Raw genomic sequence first — 10,897 nt, forward strand, 5'->3', positions numbered from 1 at the left:
CACCGGGAGCCCGGGGAGCGATGTGGCCTCGGGAGGCCTAATCCTCTCCCGCGGGCTCGCCGAGCAGGCAGTGGCGCGCGGCGACGCCGGGGCTGAAATATGATAATCAGAACAGCTGCGCCGCTCGCCCGGTAGCCAATGGGCGAGGCGCTCGCCTGACGTCCCCGCGCACTGCGTCAGACCAATGGCGAAGGAGCTGAGTTGGAGCTGAGAAGTTTGAGTAAGAGATAAGGAAGAGAGGTGCCCCGAGCCGCTCGAGTCCGCCGCCGCCGCAGCGCCTCCGCTCCGCCAACTCCGCCGCCTTAAATCGGACTCCCGGATCGGCGAGGGCGCGGCGCAGCCGGCCAGCGGCTCCCTCAGCCTTGGCAACCCCGGGGGCCACTGTTTTCCACCTAGCCACAGCACCAGCATCCTCTCTGTGGGCTGTTCACCAACTGTCCAACCACCATTTCACTGTGGACATTTCTCCCTCTTACAGATATGGGAGACATGGGCGATCCACCAAAAAGTAAGAGTTTGTTTTACCTTGCGGGGGCTCGATGTGCTGTGCTGTTGTGGTGCGGGGGTTCTCTCTCGGGCACTGGTGCCAGGGCTCTTTGGGTTTCTAGTCACTGCCTGGAGAGACGGAAGAAAACGGTAGTTCTTTTTTGTTGTTGTTGTTTTGTTTTCTGTGTTTTTATTTATTTATTATTTATGTTTCCCTTGTCGTTACGCTTGCCTGTTTGATGTGGATTCCGATCTTCGGGAAACTGAGCATACCTTGTGTTTGAATCTGCCTGTGAGCACTCCCAAAGTCTAGCCGCCTGGTGCTTAGCGGTGATTTCCCTTCTTCGGAATTCGGGGCTCATGGAGAAGGTTATTATGTAGCAAAGGTCTGCCTGCGCAAACCACACCGGCAGATATGTATTAGCATTAGACTTGCAAAAGAGAGCTAGTGACAACTGTATTGATGTCTACTCTTCTAACAATATATCCATCCCTTGTGCTATTGAAGAACGTGCTTCACGGAAAATATAGACATCCCCGCGTTGGTTTAACGCTTCTAGTCAAAACCTTTTCTTTGACTTGACTTATCCATAATCTTGCCTAATGATTATAGCAAAGAGGGAGGAGGGGGAGAAAACACAAAATGAGCGGGTTTGATTGCGTGCTAGGCTTACAAATGTAGACTATTCAAATCTGCATTTTACATATATTCCACCTCCCTTTTTTAAAAAAGCGAGTCAAGATTTTGATGGCACGTTCCAATTACCACCCCTAAGTGCAATACTCTTTAAGAAAAAAAAAAGAAGAAAAAATTCTTCCAGAGTACACCCTATAAGAGAACGACACTAAAAGTGTGTTTATCTCTGTAGGAAGTAAACGGTTAGTCAATCATGTATTTATTTTCATTTCAGAAAAACGTCTGATTTCCCTATGTGTTGGTTGCGGCAATCAAATTCACGATCAGTATATTCTGAGGGTTTCTCCGGATTTGGAATGGCATGCAGCGTGCTTGAAATGTGCGGAGTGTAATCAGTATTTGGACGAGAGCTGTACGTGCTTTGTTAGGGATGGAAAAACCTACTGTAAAAGAGATTATATCAGGTATGCCATTTTCGCATCGTTATTTTCGGAGATTTCCTTGCTCTCCTTGTTTACTATTTGATGTGGCTTTGTCTTCTCGGGGCATTTGCGTTAGAGGGTACAGTGTGCAAAAGTGTTTCAAAAATTAAACTGTGGTGTGTTTCTCTGGGGTGGGGAGGTGCCATGGTAGCTTTCATAAATTTTGTTGTAAAGGTTTGTTAATCACCCCTGGAATTTTTTGATGTGGAAATTATTTCCCTTTTCCATACTTCTAAGAACATCAACAAAATTAAGGCAAATAAGTTTAGGTCTTTAAACTTTTTTAAAAAAATCTATTTTCACTATGTAGTTTAGCATCTGATTTATTATTCTCCTGTTTTACCCCTAACTTTAAAATTCTTTGGAAGTGCCCATCAAACAGACAAAAGTTTCAGCAAAGGATTTTTGCAAAACAAACATAACCATTGCACCCTTTACTTTTTGGATGGGTCCTCCTTGGTAGAAAATTTTAAAACCAACCAAAATATTCCTTACAAAAGGGGGAAAAAGACCGGAAATTTAATCTTTTTAAATATTAACCCTTTGGTGATATCTAACTGTCTTTTCTTTCTTATCTTATCTGGACTGATGGATTAGACAGAGCAGATCAAATTGCCCATCATCTGTCTGTGAACAATTGGTATATTTAGGTAATTGAACAGCTTCCTTTCTCACATTAAACTCTAGTAACTGATAAAATGAGGGAATCACCCCACGGGACAAAACCAAACCCACAGAAGACCTGAGCTTGCTTTTCTTAGACAGTTTTGCTGATTTCAAGTTTTCTCTGACCCCTGTATATGCCAGAAACACCACTTTTTACCTTAGAAAGAGAGTAGAATTTCTGCAGGGAGATACGTTAGTCCTAATACAAAGCAAGATACTCCTCATCTTCAGTATTATGTTAGTGGTAGCAGCAATGTAGCCGATTTTAAATTCGGAATTCAAGCGAGTGACCTTTCTAAGCTTTAGAGGGCTTCGGAGCTTGAGAACTTCCATTAAAGTTTAGTTATGATTTAAAATATGGTCACCAGCTTTTCTTCTGCTCCCACAATGCCCAGCTGTTTTCTTTTTTAAATCTCGGAGTGGAGGGTATACACTTGAAAGATGAAACTAAATACTAAAGCATGTCCGCCCAAGGGACGGTTTTGTTTGTTTGTTCCTTTTGTTTTGTTTTAATGCTTTGAGGGGAGTGGGAGGAAGTGGGATACAGGAAGGGGGAGGGATTTTGTAAATGGTTTGGGTACAAGTAAAGCCAGTCTTCATCCTATGAAATGGATGATCTTGCAATGGAGAGGCAGAAGGGGAAAAGAAAACATTCAAATCAGTATTTGTAACACTGACGAATAAGCCGTCTTCATTGTTTACTTGGCTGGAGTGTACGTTGGGAATTCTGGAGAGGAAGAGCTTACTCCAAGCCTCCAGAAGCATCCTTACTCCTCAGCAGCTGCTGTTCTCTCAGTTGTACACCAACCTGGCTAATTCTGGATCTGTCAGTTTGCAGATGAGCGAACTCAATGGCAACTCCATTGCTTTTACTTTCTCTCTCTCTCTCTCTCTCTCTCTCTCTCTCTCTCTCTCTCTCTCTGTGTGTGTGTGTTTCCATCAGAGAACATTCATGTGTACCCCCCCCCCCCTTTGAAGGTTCTACAGTTGTAAAAGCAGAACAGAGTGACCATTTTGATTTTAAGCTCTCCCCTTGGGTGAGCAATATGCTCCCCTTCTTTGTGTGGATACTGTCCTATCTTTCCACTTTCTGTGTAGGAATAGCTGATAGGTGTAAATGGAACCAGGCAATGCAACAGTAGATGGAACCTATAGGAACTGCCTGACGGTAGAGAAAGGTTAGCAAGGAGGAAGATCTTCGAAGTGAGGTTGTGTGTGTGTGTGTGTGTCTGTGTGTGTGTTTTGTTTTTTGTTTGTTTTGTTTTTCATTTGTCATGCTAACCTTGGCTCTCAGGCAAACTGAAATAGAGGTAGATGCTTCAGGAACCTAAGAAAGACTGAGGGAGAGAACAGAAGCTGTTTTTTCAAATAAAAGAGGAAGAATGGAGAGGGAACTTTCCATTAACATGTGGCCTGTGGAAAATCTTCATTTGGATACATACTGGAAGGCCTTTTGTATTGGGAATCTGGAAACCCTCTAAGGCTTCATTTCGTTATTCTGTTTTGTAATTGTGTGTCCATAGTTGGAGTCGGAGTGACAGTCCCCAGTCCAACCTTTTTGTTGTTGTTGCAATTTCAGAAATGTTTTTAGTAGTAGAAATTGAGGGATAGAGAATGGAAAGCATGGGGCTACTGGTCACCAATGTCCCCTGAATTCTTCCCAGCTAGAATTTGCAAGAATAACCCTGGGACTGGTAACCAGAGTCCTCCTCCAGGTTTAAAACCCCTCAATAAAATTTCCCTAGGCTGGGTGTCTGAACTAAGAGGTACCAACGCGGAGGTTACTCTTAAAGGTTCCTCTTGTCAATATGTATGGGGGGGGGGGTTGCAGATGAAAGAGAACGGGAGAAGGGAGGAAGAGAGGGAGGTAGAGAAAGAGAGGTGAAGAGAGGAGATTGTTTCTATAATCTGTTCAACTTTACTACTACTGATTCCCCCCACTCCCGGGGCAGGTCAAGGTTTATGGCCTGGGTCGCTGGCCATCGTGGGCCAGAGCCTGCCTGAAGTCACCCTCTTTTCTTGTGCTTTTCTTCCCACGCCGGGGGGCCGTTCAATGCAGGTTGTACGGGATCAAATGCGCCAAATGCAGCATAGGCTTCAGCAAAAACGACTTCGTGATGCGCGCCCGCTCCAAGGTGTACCACATCGAGTGTTTCCGCTGTGTAGCCTGCAGCCGACAGCTCATCCCGGGAGACGAATTTGCGCTACGGGAGGATGGGCTTTTCTGCCGCGCGGACCACGATGTGGTGGAGAGGGCCAGCCTGGGAGCTGGAGACCCACTCAGTCCCTTGCATCCAGCACGGCCGCTGCAAATGGCAGGTACTTCTCAAAGCAGAGGGAAGCTGGGGAAAGGCAAGTGGGGGCTAAGTCAAAACGCTTCCTTCTTGCAACCTGGGGGCCACAGGGTGGTTGTGAATGTGACCTGCAATAAACAGCAGGTGTTCATCGCCGCCTTTCTAGCAAGTTTCCCTACACTCACCGTCTACCTTGAATGGACAAGCGCACATCTACATGTCTGGCTATATTTGGGTACACAGCATAGCCCACTTGTGCACACATGTATACACAAGCCCAAACAATACTGTCAGCTTTACTTTGGCCTCCAACCCATGGCTTACTGAAAATGGGCTTCAGCTCTCTGCCAGGTTTTCTCCTCGCTGCTGCCTAATTAAAGGGGTGGAGTCCTGGGTCTCCAGGAGTTTCCTCCCTAGCAGCCCCAAGGCATTTAGCTTCCCACATTTTTTTTTTTTTTGTGAGATTTACTCTCCAATGCAAAAGGTTTTTAAATTTTATTTTTATGCTTTGGTCAGAAAACAGGTCCCTAAAAGATACAGTGTCGCCCCGGCAGCACTGCACAGGGCTGTAATTTAAAACTGTCAACAGCCTAATCTGCAGTAATTGCCTTTTAAAAGGAGCCTGCCTCTTTAAGCCATTCATTCCATGTGATTTGGTGAGAATTTCATCTCCAAGCCTGTAGCTGTAGCTCTGAATTGACCTCATAGGTGTTTGGCCCGATCCCAGGGGGTCGTGCAAGGTGTGGGTTTGTACCATCCAGATCAGAGAACCGGTGGCCCGTGAGGGAAAATGGAAACATAAAGACTGGCTAGAACCGAGGTGGTGTTTCCTACCTGCCTTCCAGCCAGAGGCAGTTCTCCATCCCTCCCTCCCATTTAGTATTAAGTCATCAGTCCCTACTAAATGCTGGAGGTGAGGAAAATGACAGCTTTCCTCCAACCCCCACCCCCACCCCCACCCCTTCCTGGCTGCTCTGAGAATTCTGTTGGGGGGTGGGAGGATTTGTAACTAGCAGGCATGGGGCAAAGCCAAGGATGAGAAATGCAGAAGAGGCCAGGCCGAAGTCCTGGGAGGGAAGGGAAGGACATTCCCCTGCAGTCATTTGTCTCAAGCTTGGACAGTTCAACAGAGTTTCAGTTTTCATTTGCTTGGGGTCAGCTGGTCTCAGGCACACCCCCCGCTGATTTAATACTAAGAAAGACCGGGGCCCACTCGGACAGCCGAAACACAGCAATTTATTTTAGCTTCTAAAGAGGACTGCCCCGTCGAATTGAAGTTCAAGTCTTTCTGGCAAAATTCTCTGACTTTCAGTCGCAGACACTCAGCCCTGTGGTGTCTCTGGTTGTCACTGGGGTGTTCTGCGTCTTATTTTCAGGTACCCTTTGTGGTTTTTACCCAAAAGGGGAAGTCTGGAGGTGGGGGTTTCAGGATAATCTGTGTCCTTCTGGTTATGAGGAAAAGGGAGGAAGAAGGGAAAGTACTGGATAAAAAATAATGTCTCTGATGTGGTTGGAGACGCCACCGGGCTTCCTTTGGCTAATTCTGTAGGGACTCGAGTACGGGCAGGGGCCGCATTTTTCCCCTCCCCCATTACTCCGCACTGTCATCAATAGACTAAGGAGCAAGATTTCTTTTCTCTCCTTACCCTCTATCTGAGCTTCTTGGTGTGTTGAGCTCAGGCTGAGTGGGGAGTGGACCGGGCCGGTGGCAGCGAGAGTGACCTTGCCTACTCACAAGGCTTCTTTGCCCCCACTCCGTCCCCCATAGCTGAGCCCATCTCAGCTAGGCAGCCAGCTCTGCGGCCTCACGTCCACAAGCAGCCTGAAAAGACCACCCGCGTGCGGACTGTGCTCAACGAGAAGCAGCTGCACACCTTGCGGACCTGCTACGCCGCCAACCCTCGGCCAGATGCACTCATGAAGGAGCAACTAGTGGAGATGACCGGCCTCAGCCCCAGAGTGATCCGAGTCTGGTTTCAAAACAAGAGGTGCAAGGACAAGAAACGCAGCATCATGATGAAGCAGCTCCAGCAGCAGCAGCCTAACGACAAAACTGTGAGTAGCCCCGAGGCCAAGCAAGGGCTGGCGTGCTCCCGAAGTGGTGGACTGGTACCCAGCAGAGCACAGCCAACACGGATCCCAGACAAAGGAGAGCCTCCCACCTCCACCAAAACCAAGGTGTATAGAATACACTGGCTACTAATGGCAGAGAGCTGGCTTGTTAAAAACTCCAGAGATCTGATCAGCACCTCCATCCTTTGCTGGTTCCAAAGGGGGCTCTTGGTATTCACCATCAACTGCACCTAGCACCAAGAGGACGGAGTAGTTCCCTCCCAGTGAAGGTGGCAGTGAGGTCTCAGCTCGGGTTTTGCAAGCATTGAGATCCTTAGAGTTGCCAGTATTTTAAAGGACAACTGTAAAGGGTGCTGATCTAGAACGTGATTCAATGGCTTGAACATCCAGCCATTATTCTGGCCTCATCCCAATACTTGGAGAAGTCTGCCACTGTTCTTGAGGATGTGGGAGACCTTCAAGGTGCCTGGGCAGATAATCCACTGCTTCAGGTGGAGCCCAAAGCTTCCTCCCAGCCTCTGGCACTATAATTTTGAGCAAAATTCCCCTTTCTCTTCCCTACCCTGTGCTTAAGTTAAGCTGAAGGGTTTCTTTCTCCTTCCTTCCTTTTTTTACTACCTCGACCCTATTTTTAAATGCCATAAAATCTGTTGTCATTAAACTTGGCAGACAGGCCAGGACTGAGCAAGGGTGCTCAGTTAGTGAATAATAGCACAGAACCAGCCATTCCCCAAAGCCTTGGGGGGTGGGGTAGGGGCTGGTTCCACACTGAAGAGTGGGTGGTTGGAGAAAGTTTTCAGCTAGCCCAAACTGCCTAGAAAACCAGAGTCAGAAGGCTGATGGAGGTCAGGCTGGACCTCAGCTTTCTACTGTGGGAGGCTGTGGCTTTATGAAGGCAGACACTGGAGGGGTTGGGGGGATAAGCTGTGAAGGGGAAGGAAAAAGATGATAGTTGTAGTCGAATTGTTTTACAAAATTCTCAGCCAGTCCAATAATCCAGCACATAGAAGAAAAAAAACAAAACTGAGCTCTAACTAATATCCATAGGTGCTGCAGATTAACTGAGTCAATACGGGGCCACTATATAGATAAGATAATAACTTGGGTGTATTTGCTTAGCACATACAGACAATGGAGGGAGGGAGTGTGCTCATTAACATATTGCAATGGGGGGGGTTATTCACAGAATATCCAAGGGATGACAGGAACTCCCATGGTGGCTGCTAGTCCGGAGAGACACGATGGTGGCTTACAGGCTAACCCGGTAGAGGTGCAAAGTTACCAGCCACCCTGGAAAGTACTGAGTGACTTCGCCTTGCAGAGTGACATAGATCAGCCGGCTTTTCAGCAACTGGTAAGTGTCAGCTCCCAAACAGAGAAGGCGGAATTCCCAACCAAAGGGAGATTCTGATTTAACAGTCACACACTGAAAGATCCACTGTGGGAGGGTGCAGGGTCCCTGCGCCAGTATTGGGGAGAAAGCAAGAAGAAATGATGGTGAGGAGGAGGGAAGCCAGTACAAAGGAAGTACATCTCTTATGAATCTCTGTTTAAAAACAAGACAGCATAATATAACTACATAGGGCGACTGTCTGCAAATGAGGCTCGTCTTGTGGGATGAACTTCATGGTGCCTAAGTAGCTATGTGTGCAGAGGTGCAAATGGTGGCAATATCACACATCTTAGCTGGTTATAAATTGCAAGGACTTCAGAGATCACCTTGGCATTTGGATCAGCAATCAGTAAGTGTATTACTTTGTCTGTATCTAGTGAGAGGGTCAAGTAAAATTAATTATAATACACATTCAGTATAATAAGCTGGAACGTTGTTCTCCATAAGCAGCAGGCAGTTGTCTGAACATAATTTTCATATGTGTCAATAAAGAGAATGCTTATTCAAATAGTTTGACTGATATTTCTCATTGCTGTGTTTCTTTCACAGTATATCTTAATCAAAAGTATAGGTCTTTTTAAACATTTTTTAAATAAATGAGTTTGGTTATGACACAATTACATATAATGTGGCATGTATACCAAAATTAACATGAGCATTGTCAGTCAGAGACAGTGTGTATTTAATTTGTAGAAACCTGTCTTTGCTCTCAAGTGTTTTCCATATTTATCCATAGATGATGGCTAATTCATTTTTGCCTATAAAAGGTTAAGATAAACAAACATGGTACAAATATATCCTTTTCGATATGGTACACATACTTAGGGTTTTTTTCCTCCCCTTAGAATATAATCAGCCCCATAGATCCTGTGTTATTAAATATGAAGCTGTGTGCTAAAAAACACTCCTTTAGAAACAAAGCTAATGCATCAGTTGAGGATAGCTTTTTTTCTTTTTTCTTTTTCTTTTTTCCTCGCCTGTGCCCTGAGGACATTTGCTTTCTTGTGTCAACAGTTATAAGGGTGATTGGCCAGAGGCAAGTGGTTAAAAGGGCCTGGTTCCAGGCTGTGTGTGTAAATGGGCCAGTCTAGTGAGCAGACAAATTTGAGAAGTCCCTTGACCTCTCAAGGGGAAAGTTTAATAGAGTAGAAAAGAAGATAGATTCTGGAAGTAGAGGGGGAATTTCATTTTAAATACAACAAGTTGTTGTCCATATGAAGCACTGTCTGGGCAAATTTTGAATAATTGAAAGACGGTAGAGAGAGCCAAGAATTGGTACCTCCTGAAACCTGAGTGTCAGGTGAGAACAGCAGAATGGAATCTGAGGCCTGGGTGGGAGGCACGAGTTGGGAGAGGGACGTTTACAGAGTAGTGGAGTAGTAGGGGACCACATCTCTACAACGTGGTGATGTCCATACTATATGGGTCCCTCATGTAATTGGGGAGGAGGAGACAACAAGACCACACTGTGAGCTAGCCATTGTTCCAGGGAGCCTCCCCTGACTCTCCAGCCACACTGAAGAAGAGAGGCTTTGATGTCTAAAGAACTTTCCTGCTCCCAGGGCTACATGTAGCCAGCAGGCTAATTTTATTTTGAGCCTTCGTGGGAGAGTAGTGATGCCACTTTACAGTGGGAAACACATTGGCTCTTAAATAATTTAATATGACATAATGTTGGGAATTCAGCTTGAGTTCAAAGAGAGATCTTTAGGAAGATGGAGAAAGCGAGAGGATCTCAAGTGCTTCTCCTAGGCCTCCCTTAAGCTTATTAAAGTTCTATTATAGACAAGCCTGTCTTTGTTGGTGTACCTACCTGTCTATTTACAGGGACTAGTACATGCATACACAATATAATACTTTTATGTCTCGCTGGACACTCTTGAAGCCTCCTTTATTTACTTCTCAACCTTCCATGCAGGTCAATTTTTCAGAAGGAGGACCAGGCTCTAATTCCACTGGCAGTGAAGTAGCATCGATGTCCTCTCAACTCCCAGATACACCCAACAGCATGGTAGCCAGTCCTATTGAGGCATGAGGAACAGTCATTCAGATGTATTTTTTTCCCTGTTGGAGAAAGTGGGAAATTATGTTGAACTCCGAAATTAAAGTATTTAACGACCCAGTCAATGAAAACTGAATCAAGAAACGAATGCTCCATGAAGTGCACGAAGTCTGTTTTAATGACTAGGTGATATGGTAGCAACACTGTGAAGACAATCATGGGGTTTTACTAGAATTAAAAACAAACAAAACCCCAAGCCCAACATATGCTATTCAATGACCTTAGGAGTACTGAAAAGAATAATAATGAAACAAGACGTTTTTAAAACGTAGAGGATTTATATTCAAGGATCTCAAAAAAAAAAGCATTTTCATTTCGCTGCATATCTAGAGGAAAAGCAGAAATAGAGAATTTTCTAGTCCACCCTATTCTGAATGGTGCTGTTTCTATATTGGTCATTGCCTTGCCAAACAGGAGCTCCAGCACAGAGTGGAAGAAACTGGCCTTAGTGGCTGAAAGAGTCCTTTCAGGAAGGCGGAGCTGCATTGGTTTGCTATGTTTTTAGTTGACTTTGACAAGGGGTTAATTGAAATTCTGGGTCTCTTTAGCTTGCCCTGTAGCTGGTTTCTCTTTTACTTTTGCCTTTTCTCCCATTTCCCCTTTCTTTTTGTTTATTTCTCTTTGCTTTTTTTTTGAGATCCATCCTCTATCAAGAAGTCTGAAGCGACTTTAAAGGTTTTTGAATTCATATTTAAAAACCAACTTATAAAGCATTGCAACAAGGTTACCTCTATTTTGCCACAAGCGTCTCGGGATTGTGTTTGACTTGTGTCTGTCCAAGAACTTTTCCCCCAAAGATGTGTA

General features: G+C 45.3%; 1 protein-coding gene across 1 annotated transcript; it reads left to right on the forward strand.

Annotated features, from left to right (window-relative positions):
- The first annotated feature begins 417 nt into the window (after positions 1-417).
- Isl1 (ISL LIM homeobox 1) lies at positions 418-10,679 on the forward strand. Its single transcript, XM_057790002.1, has 6 exons — positions 418-508; positions 1,398-1,587; positions 4,331-4,590; positions 6,334-6,620; positions 7,825-7,992; positions 9,950-10,679. The coding sequence occupies exons 1-6, from the start codon at positions 481-483 to the stop codon at positions 10,064-10,066; spliced, it is 1,050 nt and encodes a 349-aa protein (XP_057645985.1). The 5' UTR covers positions 418-480; the 3' UTR covers positions 10,067-10,679.
- The last annotated feature ends 218 nt before the right edge of the window (positions 10,680-10,897 follow it).

This window comes from Chionomys nivalis, chromosome 15, assembly GCF_950005125.1.
Source record: "Chionomys nivalis chromosome 15, mChiNiv1.1, whole genome shotgun sequence".
NCBI lineage: Eukaryota > Metazoa > Chordata > Mammalia > Rodentia > Cricetidae > Chionomys > Chionomys nivalis.

Coding starts and splice junctions, on each gene's coding strand:
- Isl1 (XM_057790002.1), top strand. CDS start 481: ATGGGAGACATGGGCGATCCACCAAAAA. Junction 509..1,397: donor CATGGGCGATCCACCAAAAA/GTAAGAGTTTGT, acceptor TTTTCATTTCAG/AAAAACGTCTGATTTCCCTA. Junction 1,588..4,330: donor TGTAAAAGAGATTATATCAG/GTATGCCATTTT, acceptor CGTTCAATGCAG/GTTGTACGGGATCAAATGCG.